Genomic DNA, 25,527 nt, shown 5'->3' with positions numbered 1-25,527 from the left:
GAGACTACATCTGCCTTAATGTGCTAGAAGTCCTTGATTAATATCCTTTCAAATTTAAAATCTCCAAAAATAGACAGGATCATCATGTTTACCTTAATTGTCTGCCCTTAACTTTTTGATACTCAGCACTGCAAACTTTGCTTTTATTTCCATTATTCTAGAAGATAGGTCAAAGAGGACCTTGCTGTGATTTATGTCAAAGAATGTACTGCCTGTTTTCCTCTAAAAGCTTTATAGTTTCTGGGCATTTAAGTCTTAAATCCATTTTGAGTTTATTCTTTACATGGTGTTAGGAAATTTTCTAGCTTCCTTCTTTCACAAGTAGCTGTCCAGTTTTCCCAGCACCATTTATTGAGGAATCTGTCTTTTCTCCATTGCATTTTTTTGTCATACTGAATGAAGTCAGACAAAGAAGAAGAAATAGCATATGGCATCCCTAATAGGCTAAATCTAAAAAGAAATGATACAAACCAACTTATTTACGTAACAGAAACAGACTTAGAGCATGAACTTATGATTAAAGGGGGAAAGCATGGACGGAAAGAATAGTTAGGGAGTCTGGGATGGACAGGTACACACTGCTGTATTTTAAATGGATAACCCACAAGGACCTACTGCATAGCACAAGGAACTCTTCTCAATGTTATGTGGCAGCCTGAATGTAAGGGGAGTTTGGGGGAGAATAGATACATGTATATATATGTCTGAGTACCTTTGCTGTCCATCTGAAACTAACTATCACAACATTGCTAATTGGCTATACTTCAATACAAAGTTGAAAAAAATTGAACAAAAAATACAGTAACAATGTCCAACAAGACACACAATGACTGAAAAAGATAATCCAACCAACCATTCAACATATATAAATAGAAAAAAATGCACAATGGGAATGTCAAATAATCTAGCCCATTGCTATTTCAAGTGTGGTCTCCATATCAGAGCACCAGCATTACCTAAGAGTTTATCAGAAATGAAGATCTCAGGTACCACCTCAGACTTGTTAATATGAACCTGCAATTTTACAAGATCCCCAGGTGATTTGTACCCACATTAAAGTTTGAACACTACTGAACTAGTAGGTTCATTGTACCTGCTTGAATATGACAACAGCTATCATTTAAATATTCATTAACTATGGCAAACATGGTACTCCTGGACACTTCATGTGTTACTTCATTTACTATTAGAATATGACAGATATTATTTTCCCTGTTTTATAGACGACAGAATTAGGGGTCACAGAGGTTAAGTAACACGTGCTCATTGCTTCAGTCATGTCCAACTCTGTGTGACCCCATGGACTGTAGCCTGTCAGGCTCCGTTGTCTGTGGGATTCTCCAGGCAAGGATGCTGAAGTGGACCGCCATGCCCTCCTCCAGCAGACCTTCCTGACCCAGGAGTGGAACCCATCCTCTGTCTACCTGCATTGGTAGGTTCTTTACCACTAGCGCCACCTGATGGCCATGGTCAAAAGTGAATGGTGCTAGACCTCGGATAGCATCCAGGCCACTGCAGTGATACACTGCCTCTCTAACCACTGGCCTCATGAAAGAAGAATCACTCCTAACTGTTACTTGTCAACATCTGAAATATTTTAAGAGGAACTAAGAAGGGAAAGGGATTCCCAGGGTGGCTCAAGGGTAAGGCACCCCCCATGGATACAGGAGACGCAGGTTCCATCCCCGGGCTGGGAAGATCCCCTGGAGAAGGGAATGGGAACCCAATCCAGTATTCCTGCCACGGACAGAGAGGTATGGTGGGCTACCGTCCACGGGGTCACAGAAGAGCTACAAACAACTGAACAATAAGCAACTAAAGTAAACAATAAGAACAACTAGACAATAAGAACATGGGAATACAGCAAAGTACTGTGACATTGACATCTTTTTATCAGAGTCTCCTGGGTTTATCAAAACGCTTCTCTTTTACTGTGTTATGGTGAGGGGTCAGGTTTGAAAAGAGTGATAATCCAGTTGAAGAATAGGGGTAGCTCACATAAACTAACAGAACACCCATAAGAAATTAAAATATCAACACATGCAAAATGACACTTTACAAACTGAGTACATAATTTCCAATAAAGTACTGAATAAATTTATTCATTTTAATGTAACATTTATTAATTACTTAATATATGACAGGATTACATTAGGATGTAATGAGGATCTAAAATTAATTTAAAAAAAATAGATTCTCTGAGCTTAGGGACTGCGAGGCTGACAGTATGAACATTTAAGTATAAAAGAAAAAATGACAACCATTACAAGATACATGTATACAAAATGCCAGAGGAACAGCTAATTCCACTCCACCATGCCTTACAAACAGGAAAATGGGGTTAGTCAAAGACTGTCTAAGGAAAGTTTGGTAAGGCCCTAAAAGAACTGATTGATATGGATTAGTTTCACGTGCATTCATTTTCTTGTCTGTAAAACAAGGGAGTCAGAGATGAGAAATCCCCAAGAACCTGCAACATTCTATGCAGGAGCCTCAGGGGAATGGCTGACGGTAGGCCTCCTCAACCTGCTTCACTTAGAGCAGCTCAGCCATCATAAGTTCTGTATACGCATCTAAAGGAGGTTTTACTGGCTTTAAAGAAAGTGTTGTTTTGTTTTTTTTAATTTTCATTGGAGTATAGTTGCTCTACAACATTGTGTTAGTTTCAGGTGTACGGCAAAGTGAATCAGTTGTAAATACACCCACTCGGGTTTTTTTAGATTATTTTCCCATATAGGCCATTAGAGCGTACTGAGCAGAATTCCCTGTGCTATACAGCAGGTTCTTATTAGTTATCTATTTTATATATAGTAGTGTGTATCTGTCAGTCCCAATCTCCCAACTCATCCCTCCCCTACCTTATTCCCTGACAACCTTTAGTCTGAATTCTACATCCAGTCTCCTGGCAGACTAGATATGCTTTGAGGTAAGCATAATATGGCATATATAATTCTACAATGCCAAGAGAAAGTTTAAAAATTTAAAACACTTTAGCACTGTGGAATTATATATGCCAAATTATGCTTACCTGAAAGCAAGTCTAGTCTGCCAGGAGACTATCTCAATTACTTGCTAAGGAGCCAAAGTAAGATATCAACCTAAGGGGAAAAAAGGGGCACAGGTACTGTAAGAAGGGAATACATCATCAGGGCGTGGAGACTCTTGAGCCTGTGCGAAGTTCACCTCCGAGTTCTAACTGGGATTTTGTCCCCCAGTTCCAGATGGCAGATGCCATACCAAGAAAAAGAAAACAAGATATTGCTCAAAATGTATGTTCGAGACAATGAGAGTACAAGGTGGGAAGGCTTTGGTGGTGAGGGCGGGGCAGCGGGGAGAGAGCTGGCTTTACGAAAGTAACAGAGAACGCAGCCTGCTTCTGCAGAACCCCAGAGAAAGCAACACCACTTAGCATATGAGGAATCCTGCACACCAGTATGCTTCACAGAGGTCCTATGTTGTCAAGGGACAGAACTCACAGCACAAACAGCAAACAGCGGTGGCCTACCAGAGGCAGAAGTGGACACCATCAAATAAGGCGGCTAGTACCAACTGGGCTCTGGAATACACAAGCAATGGGAAGAACGCTGATACGGTACAATCAGAAAAACCATGCGAATATGCCTATACCATAGTTTTGCCCCTGTTATGGTTAGGAAACAAGTTTATGACTGGAAGGTTATAGATGAAATAGCATGCTGAAGAAAACAACAAGAAAGAGACATGACTGACCAACTTTGTTTACCGTACTGATTTTTTGGAGGGAGTAAATTAGTTTGTCATTGCTTTTGCAGAGATTTCAGTTCTTTGACTTAATAATATTCTGGCAGGGGTGGGGAGAGAAGGTAACATACTATATATGAACGTGGGTTAGTATTCCTACCTCATAAGGAATTCTTCTGCCAACTGATAATGAAGAAAACACTCTAACAGAAATGTAGATAAAGAACACAGACATTTAATTTATTATAAAGTGGCCATACCTCTTTGTACCTGTCTAGGTATTTATTACTAAAGGTACTGTAAAGATACTCTTACTATATAAGCAGATACAACCTAAAATATTGCTCCATGCTTTGACTTTAAATGTATGGCAGTATTTCACTGTATTCAAAATTGTTTTTTCCTCCTAATACTTTTCAAAAGTATCTTTATAATAGACCAACTGAGGACAATGATGGGTTAAAATCGGTTCCTATTATGTACAAACTTTGTTAATGAAAACAGAATGACATAAATGCAATTTTTTTCTGGTTCCTATTATGTATGAACTTTGTTAATGAAAACAGAAAGACATAAATGTAATTTTCTCTTTCTAGTTTAAAATATTACAGTACAAAAATCAGTTAACACAGCAAACCTGAGACTGCTGTCCTTAGAAGGGCCAGCTTGCAAGGCTGGCCATTTGCTGGCATCTGGGAACTTGAATAGGGGGAGGGGTCCCACCACTCTCTAACTGATAAGTATACCTAAACTATTTCTACAGAGACACATTTTATACTGAACATCTACCTTCCTTCTAGGAGTGTGGAATTTCTACACACCAGATAAAGTGTGTCTATGTGACTCGATAAAAAACCCTGAACTTCTAGGCTCAGTTGAGCCTGTCTTGGAGAACTCAACTGAGAGGACTCTTGGAAGCTTGTGCCTGGCTTCCTTCAGACTTTGTGCCTTTTCCTCTTGCTAATATGCTTGTATCCCTTTTACTGTAATAAATCATAGCCATGAATGTGACTATATGCAGAATCCTGTGACTCCTTATAGCAAATCTTCAGACTGGCAGTGGTCTTAGGAACTCTCACCATGATAACACTTCTGCCCACTGTAGGAAAAGTGGACAAATGATCCATTTCAAGACTCATCAGCAATCTCTAACCTAATCCTTTGTCCCTTGTATGTGGTCAGCCACCAGGTCCTGCAGACTCTCTTTTTTTATAATATTACTTTCTTTCCATTTCCACCAGACCAATATCCTTGATTTCTTTCCAGTTACCACTCTCCTGATCACCTCAAGCTCTGATTATGACAATAGTCTCTCTCATTCTGCTCTGACTGCCCAACAAAATACTACAGATGAAGCGGCTGAAACAACAGAAATTTATTTCTCTCAGTTCTGGAGGCCAGGAAGTTCAAGATCAAGGTGCTGACCAGTTCATTTCCCGATGAGAGCGCTCTTCCTGGCCTGCAGACAGTTACCTTCTTGGAGGGCCCTCACACAGCAGACAGGAGAGCACTCTGTGATCTCTTCCTCTTCTTACAAGAGGACCAGCTGTATCATATTAGGGTCCCACCCTTATACCCTCACTTAACCTTTACCACTGTCTCACAGGCTTATTTCTAAATACAGTCACACTAGGTGTTAACAGTTTCAACACATGGATTTGGGGTGTGTGTGTGTTAAACTTTTAGAACTTAACAGTCTCCTATTTGGTCTCTCTGACTTCTGTAATAAATTCTGCATTCTGCAGCCAGACTAAGCTTCCTAGGAGGACTGTAGTCACCAAGGAGGGATCTCCAACACCTCTAGTATACAAAACAAGTACTTTAACCTGGTGACCACAGAGTCAGCATCTGACATCTGAATGGGATTTACTTTGGAAGTTAATAAATTAGAGTGGTTTGAAAGAGTATTTAGTTCTGACTTGGATATGTTCAAGCTCTTTTAAAAATATTAATTGCCTAGTGTTAAATTCTAGTAAGTATCTACTTTTCTAAGGTATTGTCCAAAATTGCAAAATTTCTAATATATGAAGAAATTATCATCTTCATAAACAAATTACTCCCTAATAAGTATACTTGAGTGTTTGAAAGCAAGCTGAATATTTTACTTTCCTTCCCCATTAAAGTAGGTAAACATCGTCTTAATATCAATTTTATATCTCCAAGTCATTCAATTTTGTATCTTCACACTGTTGTCTTACTATTAACTTTTTAAACTGAACTGGAAAGGAATGCTAATTCTTCAAAATAACTACTATACCATCAGTGCAATAATCACATTCAATCAGAAAGGAGCTTCAGCAGAAAAACAGCTAAGTGCTAAGTATAACTGAATTTAAAGACAAAAAACTACATAAAAAAGGGATAAGTTTTTAAAATTCTAGTGAATCCTTCTCAAAGAAATTCATGCAAAGTGGCTAAAATGTGCTTCTATTGAAACAATCAGTATCAATACATCAAGATTTTTTTCTAAATTTCTGCTATGCATAAACCACCATGCTAATCAGTTACTTCAGTGGAATTATAAAAGCTTGAAACATAGTGTCAGCCCTCTTAATTCCTGACTAGGAATATAAAATAAAAAGGCAAAACCCAACTTTAAGTTAACCTGGCTAGCACACAATGTCAATGAAGTCATTGGTTTAATCTATGACAACTGCTATGCTTTGTTCCCTAAACACTACATTCTAGAATTCCCTTAAACGCAAGGAGGGTCAGGCATTATAACATGGACATAAAACTAAAAATCTGTCATTATTTCTGGAAAATTAATCAACATCTTTGCATAGAAAAGGTAGTAGCATTACCATTTACTTTCGTGATATAGCTAAGTTTACACAGACTGTGCATAGGTCAATTTACACTTTTTAACTGAGTCTTGAGGGGATTAAAAAAAAAAAAAGAGTACCAAACTTAATCTGTGAAATTCAGAATCAATTCCTAGTTGATGACAGAGAGGTGAAAAAAAGGTATATCACTCTACTCTGTGAGAGAGGGTAATGCAGAGCCAGGACATTTCAGTAGGTACCTCCAAATGCAGTAGTCATTTTGTGCAACCAGTAAGAGCATGAAGGTGGGCCATGGCTATAGAGAGACCTTGATCATGTAACTATAGTCAAGAAATGATCAAAGATACAAGGCATGTTTGGGCAAAAGTTCTCAATACCACTAAGAACTCTGCTCTTGTAGCTGTGAAATAACCAGAGCTTGTTTTTTCTTCTCAAGGCAGCTTAGTTCTATAGTACCTGGCGCTCCTGGGCTTCAGGAGGGTAAGTAAGGTCTGTTTGGCAGTGACAATCCCCAGTGAAGACAGCTGAGCCACTTCCCAGAATGCTGTCAGAAATTGGAACTGAGTGAAATTTTGTTTCCTTTCAGTATTGGTCTAGTGAACAATTTTAATGTACCTGTTCTGTTCCAGTCCAAAGGGTTTAGAAAACAGTGTATGTTTGGATCCAACTCACACTGAAATAATCACTGTCTTAAAACTGATTAGTTTGGGACTTCACTGGGACAGAGCACTTACGACGAGGAGTTCTTTCTGCAGGGCCTCTAAGATCTAGCCTCTCCCCAGGGCAGACAATTTAAGCAAAATTTAATACAGTGACTCTCAATCTTTTGCATGCAGAGAGAAATACTTAGTTAAAAATTCAGGTTCCAAAACAGCACATGAAAAGATGCTCAACATTGTTATTTATTACAGAAATGCAAATCAAAACGACAATGAGGTTATCAGCTCACGGAAATCATCATCAAATATAAACAATGCTAGAGAGGTGCAGAGAAAAGGGAACCTTTCTACACCTATGGTGGGAAGGTAAACTGGCACAATCACTATGGAGAATACTATGGAGGTTCCTTAAAAAACAAAAAATAGAGCTACTGTATGATCCAGGAATCCTACTCCTGGGTGTATACTAGAAATATATATATATACGATGGAATGTTACACAGCCATAAGAAAGAATGAAATATTGCCATCTGCAACAACATAAATGAACCTAGAGATTATCACATTAAGTGAAGTGAGTCAGGCAGATAAAGATAAATATCTTAAAAAACTAAAAAGAGAGCTACCATATGACCTAGCAATTGTACTCCTGGGCATATACTGAAGAAAACCAAATTTGAAAAGATACACTCACCCCAACATTCACTGCAGCACTATTTACAATAGCTAAGACATGGAAGCAACCTAAATGTCCATTAACAAAGGAATGGATGAGGACAACACGGTAGTTACACACAATGGAATATTACTCAGACATAAAAAGAATGAAATACTGCCACTGCAGCAGTATGAGTGGACCTGGAGATTGTCATACTGCATGAAGTCAGACAGAGAAAGGCAAATATCATACGATACTGCCTATACATGGAATCTAAAACAAATGGCACAAATGAACTTATTTACAAAACAGAAATAGAGTCACACACACACATACACATATATACAGAAAACAAACATGGTTACCAGGAGTGAGGGGTTGGGGGAGGAGGAAGGAAGGGTAAACTGGGAGAACAGGATTGACAGACACACACTGCTATATGAAAAACAGATTAAAAGGATCTACTGTACAGCACAAGGAACTCTACTCAATATTCTCTAATAACCTATATAGGAAAAGAATCTGAAAAAGAAGGAATATATGTCTATGTATAAATGAATCACTATGCTGTACACCTCAAACTAACACAACATTTTAAATCAACTAAATTCAATAAAAAAAAATCCGATTCCAGAGACCCACATACCAAATATTCTGATGTAGTGGATCTAAGGTGGTTTCAGGTTATGCTCAGTTCTAGTAAGCACTATCAGAAAATCTGATGGAAACTGTTTACAGCCTACACTTCTAAGACATGCTAGATTAGTGATTAATTCACATCAGAAGAGACCTTATTCATTAGAAAGTAGCAAAGGCATCTTTGCTAGAAAGATGTAGGCAACACAACTTTCTGATATGTGGCAACCAAAGTAATACCCCTTATCACCAATGTATTCATGTAAAATTATATACACACACACATATTGAGCCTACTATAGAGGACAATAAATCAAAGCAGCACTTATCTGACAATCAGCAATTTATGAAAGGCCCTTACACAGTTACAACTGTCATTTTCTAATATCAGTTAAAAAGACATGAGTGAAAACACACACAAGCATGTGTTTGGTACAGTTACCTAAAATATCTATGCTCTGTTCTTAGCTTTTGTATAAAGCACTTTGCTAGTAGCATCTAGAAATTCTGGGGAAACAATCATACATTCTTAGAAATGTTCAAGCAAAGCTCCAAAATAATTATCAGTATAATCTACTCAAAAGCAAAAATACTCTCATTTCTGTATAGTGCTCACCTAAAATCCAAGACAGATTGCCTAAAAATACTTGTTGAACACCTATCACATGTAGGGTGCTACTTTGGGTGACAGGAATATAGTGATGAATGTGGCAAAGTCCCTGTCCCCCTGGGATGGAAGGTTCTACAAAGAGGAAACTGTAATGATTTTATACATATGTCAATGTCAAATCCTTCTCCTCTGGGTTTTTAAATTTTTTTTTAGATGCTTTAATATCCAATGTCCAATGCTAGCCTAAAAAACTAACCACTATTTGAAATTCACTGTGCAATATTTATACCAAATACATGTCAATTCCATCATATGGATCCTGTTTAATTTTACCTCATCAATAATACCTGTTTAAACTCAAATTAGTTAGTAAATATATACTCTGCTATAACACTAGAAGATTATAAAACCAATGTAGAATGTGAATCCATCACTGAAGAACAATCAGGATGAATTCTCATAAAAAACTAAAGCACATTTTAAATGTATACTATTTTGTCAATTATATCTCAATAAAATTATGTATCAATAAAACTGGAGGTAACAGGCAAATGATTGTTAAGGGGGACAGCACAACTTGTTCTAACTCTGTGTTATTGCAAATATAATTTTTTGTGCATTGAATTGGCTTTTTACAAAAGCTAGAGGTGAAAAGAAAGTAAAATTGGGATATCAGAGCATAAGGATAATGACTACTTGCATTTTAATATTTTAAAGTAATTTTTTATTTTTAATTAAAATCAAATTACAAATTTGATTTTTTAATTAAAAAATTACAAAAATGTAATTTTTATAAATTTGGCTGACAGATGAAATAAACTACTACTAAAAACTACTACTAAAAGCTCTGATGTACCACACACACACACACAAAAAGCAGAATTATTTAATATAAAATCAGGCTACTTTTTTTTGGTGTATAAACTCTCTTACAGAATGTCATCGTTAAGTCATTAGATAAGCTGGAATACCATGGTTTCTCTCACACATAAAATAAGAATATTAAAATTTCTATTCATTTATCCTTATTCATATGTATCTTTATATAACCTTTAAATTTAGAAACACAGAGTGAGTGAGTGAAAGTGAAAAGTCGCTCCATCGTGCCCAACCCTTTGAGACCCCTGGACTATACAGTCCATGGAATTCTCCAGGCCAAAATACTCGAGTGGGTAGCTGTTCCCTTCTCCAGGGGATATTCCCAACCTAGGGATCGAAACCGGGTCTCCCACAATGTGGGCAGATTCTTTACCAGCTGAGACACCAGGAAAGCCCAGAAACACAGAAGAAACTTTTAAAATACATGCATTGTAGAAAAATATCAGGAAGGAAGACAAAAATTGACCTTAAATGACAATCAAAACATTTCAGACACAAAAACACTAAAATAACCTCTTAATAATATATATATCCCACATTTATAACTGTGAAATGGCCAGAAAACAAAACACATGACTAAAAAAGTCTCTTCTAACTCTTAAGATTCCACGATTTTACAGCATATATAAAATGCTAAACATTATCTTATTGAGGAAAATTTGCCAACTTTAGTCATGATTCTCCTCAATTCTCTGACTGAAAATCTTCTCTACAGCAACCCTCTATTAGTTTCCCAAGGAGAGATGACAAACAAAAGGAAAGAATAGCAGCTTCAGGTTAACTGCTAAGTAAAGGGGGAAACAGAGAGACAGCCATCTATTGGAGTTGAAAGGAAACGGTTTTGGAGTCAGACAAAACTGGATTCAAATTCTGTAGATTCTGCTACTTAGTAGAAATGAGACGATGTAGGCATTTAAATTTCAAGGTTTGATATACCTGCCTGTGAAACAGACTTAGTAAATAGTTGAATAAAATAATATATATGAAGACTTTTTCATAATGCTTGTTACAGAGTAGCTGTGTTATTCTCATCCTCAGTATTTTTTTTATTGAAGTGTTGATTTACAATGTTATTGTCCCTGCTATAATTTTACTTTCTGTGTTTAAAAAGATAAGAACCATGGCTAAGTGAACTATCCAAGCAACTTGCAATTTTAGTTTCAGCATCCCATGCCCATGTCTCACTTTCAACTAGGCTTGAACAAAAATAAGGTAGCTATTAAAAGATCAGATTAATCTTTGAGAAATCGTGGACCAGCAGAAAGATGATGACTAGAAAAAGACAAAGTTAAAGCTGTCAATACAAAAATACAGATTTCAGATATACTAAGTTCTATGCTTTATCTAGTAAAATTCTAGACAAATGGCTTATAAAATTTAAGAGACAAAGATGTTTCACTGTGTTCACTCCTGGAAAAAAAAATAGCAACAATTTAACTGTGTTTATCTTTCTGTACATGCACGTGCCTTTAACCGGTTTCTATTAGGAAAATCTTGAGACAGAACATATTTAATTTCTGTAGGGCTGACAACAATGACGACAGCTGCTGTTGCTAACAGTTACTGGACTCTTTCATATGCCAGGCATTATAGCAGGTGATTTATATTCATTATTGCATGTACTCCCATGAAGCAGGTACTAATCAAGGTTCAGAGAAGTTAGGTAACATGTCCAGTACTACAGATAACAAGACAAAATGAAAAACTAAAACCCAGATTGGTTTGACTCTGGAATGACTGAATGACTATGCTTCGCTCTCATCAGCAAACATCTCATGAAATAATTGACAATAAGAAGGAAAAAATGTGAATTATATCTTAACACTAGATAAAATGGGAACTAGATATTAGGCAGAGTTAAGAGACAGATATACATCTATGCTCAGAAAGTGCTAATTGAATAAAGCATAATTCATTTAGAAGGAACCTTTATAGTTAAGTTCTGTTCTAGGTATTCTGTTTATATCATGACTGCTGACTTGAAGGACAACAGAAAGCGTAAGATTTTCAATGTATAACAAGATTCAAAAATATCACATAAAACTATAAGGAAAAACTAGTAACATTAAATTTTACAGGGATGACTTTAAAGCCCTGCAATCAGGCTCAATAAATTAACTTTCCAAGTTCCGAATATGAAAATTCTGGTTGAAGAATAGTTTAAAATGACAGACCTTAAAAAGTTCACTATAAACTTAGGATGACTCTGTTGTTGAAACAGCTAAGTATATCTGGGATATATCTGATACATATATATATATATTGTAAACTGGAATTACCAATTCATTTGAAACTATAGTTGGTGAAACAAGGCATTACTGCTACAAATAAACCAATCCCTGTGCTATACTGTGCTTAGTTGCTCAGTCATGTCTGATTCTTTGCGACCCTGCCAATGTAGCCCGCCAGGCTCCTCTGTCCATGGGGATTCTCCAGACAAGTATGCTGGAGTGGGTAGCCATTCCCTTCTCCAGGATCTTCCCAACCCAGGGATCAAACCCAGGTCTCCTGCATTGCAGGCAGATTCTTTACCATCTGAGCCACCAGGGAAGCCCAAAAATACTGCTGTGGGTAGCCTATCCCTTCTCCACGGGAACTTTTCAACCCAGGATCAAACTGGGGTCTCCTGCATTGCTGGTGGATTCTTTACCAACAGAGCTACCTTGTTTTATTTTCTTCATGACATTTATTATAATCCAAAATTAGCTTATGTTTTATTTATCAAAGTCTTAACTTGGAATACTTTTGTTTAACCTCTATTTGCACAGAAGCCCTATGAGAGAAGAGAGTTAGTCACTCTTAATTACCACCATATTCTAAGTATTTCAAACCGACTTGCACCTAAGAGGTACTCAACAAATATCTATCAAATGAACAAATGAGCAAAGTGCAGGGAAATAAAGACATTTAATTTGGGAAGCAGAGGAAGATATAAGGCAGTTTTCACATATCAAAAGACCTATATCAAAAAAGGAGAAGACCTATTTCTGTTTTCCGCAGAAAGATGGCATAGAATCAAATGATAGACATTTCAAGAAAAAAAGATTGGGCTCATAATTAAGAAACGTCTTCTAAGTCATACAGCTGCCTAAAAATGGAAAGGGCAGTCTTACTAGTCACAAAACGATTCCTAGGGGTAGGGGGTTGTGTCCATAAGTTATCAGTTAACCTAAATCTATGATTTAGAGTACATTAAGAATATAAGATGATACATGAAGACTGAAAGAAAGTGATCTAAGTGATTACTCAGAGATGGTATCTTGAAAGACAGTAAAGAAAAAAATCAGTACAAATTGGATTTTGAATGAAATGGTGAAGGAGAAGAAAAAGTTCTGACAGACTTTTGTCCAATGAGCATTTACTAAATACAGAGTTGTAAGCTGGAGGTCTAGGAAGACAACAGGAAGGTACCAATGAAATTAATAAGAAAACAAAACACAACAAAAGGAGATGGTCAGTATAAGGAATCAGCTGGAAATAATGAATTCCTTTTGCAATTGTTTGCATTTAAATTTTTATGAGAAATCCAGAATAAAAAGGCAAAACATGTGTAACAAGATAAAGTTATAAGGCCATATTTGGAGAGCATCATTTGAAAATATTTGCCAAAGAATTGTACTTCAAGCCCTGAGAATGGATGAGCTTTCTGTAGAAATATTCAAAGGGAGCAATAAATTAAAGAAACGGAGAACATCAAAATTATAGCTCTGGAAGGACCATTTTTAAAGGCCAACTAATCATTTATTTGTCCTTGGGTAGAAGTTCACTTAAAAATCCCAAAGGTCATTCCATCTTCATAAAAACCTGCACCAAAAGGCATTCTTAAAAACCCCCCTGCAAAATATATTCCAAACAGTAAAGATATTTGTATTAAAATCTTTCTACATTTTAAATGTAGTTATGGAATACAAATGGTAAATTTTCTTTTAGCAAATGCTATCAAATAATTACATATTAAATTATACTTTGATTTGCTAAACAGATAAGCAGGACTTAAACACTTTTTTCCTGAATTTGTAATTCAACACATAAGTTTAGAAAATAACATATTATCTTCTGACAAGTCCAAAATATCTATCTGTATTGTATCAAATTAAGTACTTCTCAAATGATGAGAAAAGGTTTCTGCATTTCCATACATGCCCCAATGTTCTAAAATAAAATAAACAGTATCTTTCTGCATCAAATTGAGACATTATAATTAATGAAATTTAATTATAAAGATCTAGTTGTTTTTTTCCAAACTGTGATTTTTGTTGTTGTTGTTAATGTTAATTCTTTTCTCAATCTTACTTAATCATAAACAAGGTTAATATAATGATAAAAATTACAGGAAAACTAAGTTTTAAAAACTGTAGAGCATCTTTGTAATTCAGCCCCAATTGGAAGACTGGAAACTACAAAATTAGTAAGTATATTGCAACTGGTAATCAGGAAGAGAAAGGAGAGGCAAATTCTTATCAAAATACTATATCACTAAAACTGTTGTTTAAAAGAAATGAATATAAGTAGTAAGGAAAGGTGTATTTCAAATAAAAGGTCTACTGCTGTAAACAATAAAAGGTCTAATCTAATTGAAGAGGCCTATATTCAGTTATTTCTATGAGCATAAGAAGAACTGAATGCCTCCCTTGGTGTATACTGTAGGAAACTATACTCTATCAATATCCTAAAACATTTATACTATATATATATACACATATATATGTATGTGTATGACATTTATATAAGTAAATATCAACATAACATAATGTATTAAAAAAGTTAATTTAGCAAGCCTAAGACTACTTACCCTTTGAACAGCCTCCTTGTAAGGTTGGCCTTTGGCTAGCTTCTGGGAACATGGCTGATATACAGTTCCCTACAATCATATAAAACTTCCCCTAAATGATAAGGAACTCATTATGCCTGGACTGTGTGTGCAAACAATATGGTTAAGTTAAATATGTTTTCCTCTGGGAATCTGGGACTTTGGCAGGTGCAAGGAGAGAATGCCTACATGACCAGCCCTGGGTAAAACCCCTGAGAGTTGAGTCTTTAATTAGTTTCACTAATAGACAACATTTTGCACATGTTGTCACAACTCACTGGAGGAATTAAGTGCATACTATGTGACTCCACTGGGAGAGGACTCTTACAACCTTCTGTCTGATTTCCTTTATATCCTTTTGCTGTAATAAACCTTAACCATGAGTACAATTTACTAAATCTTATGAGTTCTTCCAACAGAACACCAAGCCTGAGGATGATCTCAGGGATTAATGATAAAGATAGTTTGAGACTCTTTGATTACTAAACACTGATTTACACATTAAAGGTGCTTATCATATATGCAGATGGCAAAAGCTTAATGAATATATTGGAAGATACAGTGAAGTATCCAAAAAGGCTTGAACAACTGAGCCGATTCTAACAAAATGAAATTAAGTGAGATAAAGACAGCCTCTGATCATGTTTTTAAAAAACAATACAAAATTTGTATACCTATGGCTAATTCATATTCATGTTTGGCAGAAACCAACAAAATTCTGTAAAGCAATTGTGTGTGTGTTACTTGCTCAGTTGTGTCCAACTCTTTGCAACCCCATGGTTGGGATGTAGTCCACCAGGCTACTCTGTCCATGAGATACCTTCAACTAAAAAATAAATAAAATTTTTAAAAAAGAGGGAGGGGAAAAAAATAAGCTACTATACAAGCTACTATACATGTAGGAAGAACAAACTTGTAATTAAGTAAGTATGAAAAAGACTTCAGGGTTTATTGAAAATAAACCCATATATTAAAGTAATATATAATTAAATTATATAATTAATATAAACCCATATATTAAATGGTAAGATATAACTATCAAAGATTCCTAATGTACTTCCGTGCTAAATAAAACGCATACTATATTCAAACCAAGAGTAAATAATAGCCCAATTCTCCTCTGTTACTGGTCATATCACATATAGAAAATTATATTTATCCATTTAAAGAAGGATATATTACAGCACATTCATGGCAAAGCTTGTGATGAGCTCCAAAACCATATTTTATAAGGAACAGCTCAAGACGAAAAGAAGACTGGAGATAGGCACAATGGTTCTACTAACATATATAGCAAGTTCTTGGGTAAAATAGAAATTTTAATTTTTTCCATATAATCATAAGGAAAAGAAATCAGGAAGACATTCATTCAAGTTGTGTATAAATTTAAAAATTATCTAAAATTCAAAGCTACCCCAAAGATCATTCACCCTCCTTTAAAACACATATTTGAAGCCTAAATGTCCACTTAATGTGGGTTTGGAAGGAAGAACTCAATTAGGTACATAGCTATATTAAATAAAACTTAAATAATCTTTCATTTCTTCTAAATACTCTTTTCCATAGCTCCTTCATGTATACTCTACTAGAAAGGCAGGGGGGAAAGAATTTTGAAGTAATCTTCAGTCCAACTGCACCCTTAACTGAGTTGGGGAGAAAAGGGATAAGACCTCAAAATACAGTTAAGCCAAATTATTCAATTTAAATCAACTCAACAAATAAATGACATACTATAATAGAGAGCCCTTTACATTCAGCTCAACAAAGAACTGAGTAGCCCCCATGTACAAAGCACTCTGAGGGACCAGGGTAATGCAAAAGAACGGGGAGAAAAGCTGGGCTTACAAGCATCCCCTGGCTCCTCAGACATTGATACCAGGTGTCACAGCTCCAGAGTGGCAAAGCCTCTCACTGGCTTACCACAGCTCTAGTCACCATGGTGGGAACGATGGTTCTGAAGGTTAGAAAAAGCCCAAGTATCAAAACCAGGCCTGGGGTTCTCAACCATTAACAGCTTATGTCTTAAGGTCCAGGCCCAAAGACACAGGCCTCTGAAGTGTCTGCTTGAGAAAAGATCCTCCCCCACAGCTATAACAGAGGCATAAGAAGACAAGAGGGAAAATGTTCTAAGTCTTTCTCAAACTCTATTAATAGAGGTGGCTGTATGACACACACAACATGCTTCCCACCAAAAATAAAAATTAAAAAATAAAGGAAGAATTTGAGTACCATGGTTTAAATGAGGCTCAGCAGACCCATCCCAGTTTTAAGAGTTTTAGTGGTTTTTTTTCGGTGCATGGAAGATAGACACCACAAAAAACACACTAAACAAAGCAATCTCTTTCAGGGGCTCAGAGGAGATAAAGTGAAAGTCAATTCTCTTAATTTACTTGTTAATGTACAATTGCTGCTGGAAGGTTTGTGGTGAAGGAGGTAAATTCGTTACTATTTGAACTACCAGGGAAGCCCTAAAGGTAGGCTGATAGTTGTTAGTGTGAAATAAACTGGCTCACTTCTTTTAAAAAATTTGGCACCATGTATAAATAATCATTTTAATAATATTCAGTATTTCTCTTTCTTAAAAATTGGAACAAAATAATACTAAATACTAAAGCTTATTTATAAAATGTTCATAAAGAGTATGCAATAACACAGAAAAATGCTAAAGATATAAATAACTACATTAAAAACCCTTTACATAGAAAAAATCCTGGTCAATGGTAGAAAATGATAGGGGGGAAGAAACAAATGAGTTTTTATATCTATGTGTTAATATTATATAGAATTATGGGTGATTCACTCTCTTTTTTATCCTTTTAAATACTCCTTATATTTCCTGCTGGCTCAGACAGTAGAGTTTGCTTGCAATGCAGGAGACCCGGGTTCGATCCCTGGTAAGGAAGATCCCCTGGAGAAAGAAATGGCAACCCATTCCAGTATTCTTGCCTGGGAAATCCCATGAACAGAAGGAAGAGCTTTCTGGGGTCGCAAAGAGTCGGACACAACTGAGAAACTAACACACACATATTTCCTTAAGGAATAATACTTGTTTAAAGATTAAAAATAAACACTAAAATGAATTCTGACTGAGGATGAAAAAGGGGCAATTAGTTATGTGGAAGCAATGACAATCAGAAGAGGCAGACTATTATTCAACATAGTTTTGGAAGTCCCAGCAGGGAAATCAGAGAAGAAAAAGAAATCCAGATTTGAAAAGAAGAAATAAAACACTGTTTGCAGACAACATGATACTATACATAAGTAAGTAAGTAAAGTCGCTCAGTTGTGTCCGACTCTTTGCAACCCCATGGACTGTAGCCTACCAGGCTCCTCTGTCCATGGGATTCTCCAGGCAAGAGTACTGGAGTGGGTTGCCATTTCCTTCTCCAGGGGATCTTCCCGACCCAGGGATCGAACCTGGGTCTCCAGCATTGGAGACAGATGCTTTACCGTCTGAGCCACCAGGGAAGCCCACAGAAAACCCTAAAGATACCACCAGAAAACCAGCAGAGTTAATCAATGAAATCTGTAAAGTGGCAGGATATGAAATTAATATACAGAAATCCCTTGTATTCCTATACACTAGCAATGAAAAATCAGAAAGAAAAATTAAGGAAACAATCCAATTCACCACTGCAACAAAAAGAGTAAACTACCTAGGAATAAACTTATCTTAGGAGACAAAAGATCTGTATGTAGAAAACTATAAGACACTGATGAAAGAAATCAATTATGACACAAACAGATGGATACATATATTATGTTCTTGGATTTGAAGAATCAATATTGTGAAAATGACTATACTCCTCAAAGCAATCTACAGAGTCAATGTAATTCCTATCAAATTACCAATGGCATTTTTCACAGAACTAGAAGAAAAGTTTTACAATTTTTATGGAAACACAGAACACCCCAAATAGCCAAAGCAATCTTGAGAAATAAAAACAGAGCTGGAGGAATCAGACTCCCCAACTTCAGATTGTACTACAAAGCTACAATCATGAAAACAGTATGATACTGGCAGAAAAACAGAAATATAGATCAATGGAACAGGATAGAAAATCTAGAAATAAACCCAGGTACCTATGGTCAATTAATCCATGACAAATGCTGGAAAGACAGCCTCTTCAACAAATGGTGATGGCAAAACTGGATAGCTACATGTAAATAAGTGAAATTAGATCATTCTTTAACACCTGACACAAAAATAAGCTCAAAATGGATTAAAGACCTAAATGTGAGACTGGACACTAAAAACCTTTTAGAGGAAAACATAGGCAGAACACTCTCTGACATAAATCGCAGCAAGATACTATTCAATTTGTCTTCCAGAATAATGGAAATAAAAACAAAAATAAACAAATGGGACCTAATTAAACACAACACTTTTGTACTTTGTTGAACACTGAACATTTCCTTCCCTTTCACTTTAATAACTTCAAATATCCCAAGGTATCCTCTGAGACTAAAGTATCCAAGTGAGTGACTGAGTGAGTGAAGTTGCTGAGTCATGTCCGACTCTCTGCGACCCTGTGGACTGTAGCCTGCCAGGCTCGTCCGTCCATGGGATTCTCCAGGCAAGAATACTGGAGTGGATTGCCATTTCCTTCTCCAGGAGATCTTCCACATAGCTAAATATTTAGGTCAATTCATCTTTAAAACTGGCAACCCACTCTAGTATCCTTGCCCGGGGAATTCAACGGACTGACAGCCTGGCGGGCTACAGTTTATGGGGTTTCAAGAGTTGGACATAACTTAGCAACTAAACTGCCATCTTTAAAATGCATCAAGTTCTCTAATTCTTCAATCTATTGCATTGCTCCTAAAATTGTTTTGCAATCTCTCCCTCAAATTCTAGAAATTAGATAGTCTGTCCCTTAGCTTGCATCCCACAATTCAATAAATTACTCTCTGGACTTAAAAAGCATCCAGGAGTATCTGCAGAACCACAATTTATGTCACATAAAACATAAACAAATATTTATTGTCCTACTTTACTGATACAAAATGCAAACATATCTGGCTAATTCAGATTTCAATAATTTGAATTTTGCAATGACTCATCTTACAAATCTTTTTAATGGGTACCATAAGTTAAAAGATCAAAATTCTCACAAAAACCTTAAATGTTTAAAACAACAAACTTTTTCAAACAATTCAGTAAAATTCAGTTATATTCAGTTGATGCATACACTAGAAACTAAGGAAACAGTTCATCTAAGGACACTTACAAGGCAATCCTGTGTTAGCCTAATTAGAGTTCCTTTAATTTTTCTATAACCATATTATTTCACTCAAAGAAAACTGAATTATACATTAACAGGATTTTATGTAAAAATATCACTAATTCAGACTGCTCTCTCTGATTCCCTGAGTACAATTTTTTAGACTATACACAACATAGCACTTCATAAAGCACAGTAGCCAGAAATGTCAAGACCTTTTCTATCACTAGGTTTAGAAAAAACCATCCTATTATGACTTCAACAACACTGCAAATCCATTATAAAGAATATTCAGAACATAAAGTGCACAGCTATAACATGTTTACTTTTCAAAAGCATGTATGTGTGTGTGTGTGTGTACTAGTGTTTTTTTTGACAATTCTTCATCATTAAGGGGAAGGGGCAACAGAGGACAAGATGGATGGATGGCATGACCAACTCAATGGACATGAGTTTGAAGAAACTCCAGGAGATACTGAAGTACAGGAAGTCTGACGTACTGCAGTCCATGGAGTCAAAAAGTTGGACATGATTTAGTGACTTAACAACATCATCATCCTTAAGGTTATAGTTTTTAAATACATAACTAACACTGCTCAATTCAGTCTATATATCTCTCAATAAATTCACCAGATGTTTTTAAACTGTTGTGTTTTTTAAAAGATAGGTAAATTTTATAACCCTCTATGGATAAGAAATTTCTTTAAGAAATTAGCACTGCTGAGAATACATCTCATTAAAATTTTCCATGACCTCAAAATCCCACCTTCAATATACAATTAAAACTTCATATGGAATTTTTCCTGTATTAACTAAGTCACTCCTCATTTTCTACTCAATGAAAAAGGGTCAGATCCCTCAACCACCAGCCATACATAAATATATTATTCAAGAACTTTATCACAGGCAAAGTCACTGCTGCACAAGATATATGGTCAGTAGTATCTTTGTTTGGTTATGTGATCTTGTGAGGAGGGTCACTTAAAAATCTTATCTCAGATTTCTACATGTAAAATGAGATAGGGTTTGCTCACAGAAGCTTTTAGAATACATTTAATTCATAATGCCAAGGGCATTATACATATTCAAAAGCATTTTAAGCTTTTTCAAAACTTAATGTGCAGTATTTTATAATAATTTCTTAACACATATAACAGAGAGGCAAGACTTGTCTCCAATCTCCTCAATGCACACACAATCATTTGAATATATCCCATATTAACATTCCCAAACTAAGACATCACTGGTAATCTCAACAAAGAATGTTACTTCAAATCCTAAGTTTTCTATTAAAAAACATGTGCACCTTTAACTATAGCAAAAGTAAACACTCTAAAATGACGGCAAAATGAAAACACAGGGATTTTTTTCTCAGTCTGTAAGAGGTGCTTCCCTGGTGGCTCAGTGGTAAAGAATCTGCCTGCCAATGTAGGAGACATGGGTTTTGATCCCTGGGTCAGGAAGATCCCCTGGAGAAGGTAATGGTAACCCACTCCAGTATTCTCACCTGGGATTCCCATGGACAGAAGAGTCTGGCAGGCTACAGTCCATAGGGTTGCAAAAGAGTCGAAGGTGATTTTTAAGCAGTATAACAAATACATATATAGCCACATGCACACACCTTTTTATCTTGTCCCATAAATAAATGCTACTGCAAGATATTCTAGACTTCAAAATCTATAAAAGTATATCAAGGTATAGCCCTCTAATAAATTTAAATTTTTTGTTCAATTTTAAGTATTAAATCACATATAGAAACTGAGAAAGTAGGGCTGAAAAATGATGCTGATGACTGAAATAACAGAAGCCATTACAAGACCCACTTAATAATAATACATTCTAAATATAAATCTTCAAAATGTACTTTTCCAGGGTTATCTCCAAGTAAATATACCTAAAAATCCAGTAATCTTTTGAGATCTTGGAGAGCAAGAAGTTAAATGCGTATTTATTTGTAATTTTTCTTAAATTTTAAAATCTAATTTATGGCAAGAACATTTCACAAAAACCTAGATATACATTATACAGAAGTTGTTTTCTTACAAATAAGAAATTGTAATTTGCAATTGGCAAGGAATTCTAAAAACAGAATTTTGAAACTTTTCCTTGCCAAAATAATCACAAGAAAAATCCTAATACAGTTTAACTTGTTAAAAAATTAAAACAAGGACTTTAGAATTTTTTTAACCTATTGCTCACAAATTATCTTTTAATCTTGGCAAAATCTAGCATTTATAGTATCAATTTTACAAATATCATTTTTAATTACAAAACCTGTGGAGGAGTAAATGAAATAATTGTTATGAGGCTATTTATTATATAAAATGTATACTCTAAAAATACCTACTTTAAACTTCAGACTTTATTAGGAATATAAGTAAATGTTTTAAAATTGTATGTTACACAGAGTATATACATGAACACTTGCTTGTGTCAGGCATAACCTCAGACAAATGCACAGGTCTGCACTGCATTCAAAGATACATGTTGAATTTTAAAGAACAGACCATATAATACTTTGTACTTGATTTTTTTAATGCGTGGGACTTCCACTGAAAATAATGTCATCACTTTGAATTCATAGAGTATATTTGAGTAGTTTTAACCAGCATCAACATCATTTCCACTTACTTAAGCAGAAAACATAAAATAAAATTGGAGTCAGATTTCTAAACTCAAAAGAGAAACATGATTTATTTTGTATAAAGGAGCATTTGGGGAAATTTTAGAATTTAAGGAAATAATTCCATTCAATAAATTCTATCACTATGCACTGTTTCTTCCTGATACTTATCACTTGTATATTTTGAAATTTTACAACCTCCAAAATTAATCTGATCCCATTTATGATAGTGAAAATATTGATATCACATATGCCTTTCATGTTAAACACTCATCAGACATAACAATCTCCAGCTGAATTTATTACTATGATTTTCTTCACCTTAATAGCAAATCATACGTGAGAATAAAATAAAAGTTATCACTAAAAAGTTACAGATATGACTTTTGGGGGTGGGGACGCTAAAAACAGAATCTTGCCTATCTGTGAAATAGGCAGCTAACACATAAGCTGGACTCTACTTCCCTAATGCAAGGTCATCCTTCTGTTATTTAAAGATGTGAAAAATACATTTTAAAATGCATTAGTGGTACATTTTTAAAATATAATGCATTTAAAAAAACATGGTAGATAACAGAGATCCATTTTAGATTCAGCAAATAACACTTAAAAATGATTGTGCTGAAGCAAAATTATATCAAGAACATCTAATATCACAAACAGAAAGGCATCAAATGTCTCTGAAAATTTTACATGTACTAACAAATATTACACATGTCAGAAACTACATAAACTGTCTTTAAAAGAAAATTGTATTGAGACAAAATTAGCTAATGTTACTTGTAAAAATCAACAAAACTGTGAAACATCAAAATAGTTTTTAAACAGCACACTTAACAAGACTATTTTCCAATTATAAAAGAAGTAAAGGTTCACTATAAAAATTTTTAAACAGGATATTAATAAAGAAGGAAAACCTAATCACATCACTTTTAATATTTTAAAAGAATTATTTACACTATTAAACAAAGTTAAAATATTTTAAATTATAGAGCAAAACTAGCACTGGATAAAACTTACATTTATAAGAAACACTGAAAGAAGGATTACTTTTTCTCTTCAAATCATTTTTCCTCAATGTCCACATATTTGGTTGTTGATTATACAACTTTCTACACATCCTTCCTAATCTTAAAGTTTTACTCAGGGAAAGGAGCAACTATTGGACCCTATACATCAGAACAAAGCATCAACTCAGTAACAAAGGCTCCTGTGCACTGTGATGGTCCTTCCTGGACAGAAAGGATGCTATGCTCAGCACATTATACAAGCAAATTCCCCACATCTTAATTTCCTCTGTTTATCACACATTTATATCTTTTTCATATCTAATGATTACCTTCCAGGGTATGGAGAGACAGAGGAAAGTCATTTAAGGCAACGACTTCATTTCTAATTTTATATAATGAATGATATAAAGAGAGCAAATCTACTTATAATCTTTGTTTCTTCCAGGTAACATGTTTATGACAAAATACCTTAAATTCCATGTTAGTGTACGAGGAAAACTAAAATGCAAAGACAAATGGCAAGGTACTCGTCAACAATGCTTTCCTACTATTGCCAACCTGATGAAAGAAAAATGTTTAACTATGTTGTATTAAATATATAACTAATACAATTTTTGTATTTACTATGTTAAATAAAGTGCTAGTTGCTTAGTCGTGTCCAACTCTTCGCGACCCTATGGACTGTATCCCGCCAGGCTCCCTGTCAACAGAATTCTCCAGGCAACAATACTGCAGCAGGTTGCCATTTCCTTCTCCAGGAGATCTTCCAACCCAGGGATCAAACCCAGATCTCCCACATTGTAGGCAGATTCTTTACCAACTGAGCCACCAGGGATGGAGGTTAATCTCAGAGTCATCCTGTCTCATCCCATCGTCTGCTTGCTGGATATCTTTCATCTCCAATGGTGTCTTCATGAACAACTATTCCTGGGAAAAGAGCTTTCAGAAATTATGGAAGCTTTCTACATTTAAAAAAATCTGGTGGTTTAGTCGCTAAGTCATGTCCAACTCTTGCAACCCCAAAGACTGCAGCCTGCCAGGTTCCTCTGTCCATGGGATTCTCCAGGCAAAAAAACTGGAGTGGGTTGCCATTTCCTTCTCCAGGGGATCTTCCTGACCCAGGAATCGAACCTGGGTCTCCTGCACTGCAGGCAGATTCTTTACCACCTGAGCTATGAGGGAAGCCTGGGTTTAGGCCAAATCCAAGTTTAACAGATTTGGTAAAAAAAAAAAAAAAAAAATGCCATCTTATATAACTCTAAATGGTTATAAAACTTCCTTATCAGAATCAGTAATCTTTAACTTGTGATAGCAATAAATATGGCAGCTACAAAGACAATAAAACAGCAGCTACCACAATTTGAACGATTTGTATGTGTCAGGAGCCATGCTGAATACAGAGACCGCTTTATCTCATTTAATCTTTAAATCCAGCCTACTAGGAAGGTACAAGTCTCTGGATCTTTCTGATCCAGATGAGAAAACTGAAAACTTGGAACATTTAGTATCTTACCTAGGGCTAAACAGCTTATGAGGGCCAGAGTTTCAGTCCAGACTTCACAAACTCATAGGTGACAAAGCCTTACGACACTATATAACTTTAGAAACAACTCCACAGATAATAGAACCTTTAGAAATAGACTACAGTATTATTGTTTGGCTGTGATCTATAACCAAATTGGATAATTACCACTGAATACAGTATAGTGGTAAGAATGATGGTTATGCTTTCTATTCTTAAAACATATTCATATTAAAAAGGCAGAATAGTTTCAAAATAAATGTTTTCTTATTACAAAACACATATTAAAAGGAAGTTAAGTGGCTTATCCTGACATTGCCCACAAAACATTAGAATAAGTGAAGAATCTAAACCAAGGACTTGCCTTCTAGAGGCTTTCCTTTCAGCCT

The 25,527-nt window shown here is 35.4% G+C and overlaps 1 protein-coding gene across 5 annotated transcripts in view; it reads right to left on the bottom strand.

The window, feature by feature from the left end:
• RABGAP1L (RAB GTPase activating protein 1 like) overlaps positions 1-25,527 on the bottom strand; it is a 671,327-nt gene that overhangs the window by 397,900 nt on the left and 247,900 nt on the right. Inside the window, exon 14 of one of the 5 annotated variants that reach the window (XM_043922780.1) lies at positions 3,111-3,556. The exons of the other annotated variants lie outside the window; for them this stretch is intronic. Coding sequence (XP_043778715.1) covers positions 3,527-3,556 — 30 coding nt within the window. The 3' untranslated portion in view covers positions 3,111-3,526. Of the gene's footprint in view, positions 1-3,110; positions 3,557-25,527 lie in introns of those variants that run through there. 5 annotated transcript variants of the gene reach the window in all.

The sequence above is a fragment of the Cervus elaphus genome, chromosome 14 (genome assembly GCF_910594005.1).
Source record: "Cervus elaphus chromosome 14, mCerEla1.1, whole genome shotgun sequence".
Classification (NCBI taxonomy): Eukaryota; Metazoa; Chordata; class Mammalia; order Artiodactyla; family Cervidae; genus Cervus; species Cervus elaphus.
Note: the sequence above shows the minus strand (reverse complement) of the source record. Positions and strands in the feature narration are given on the sequence as shown.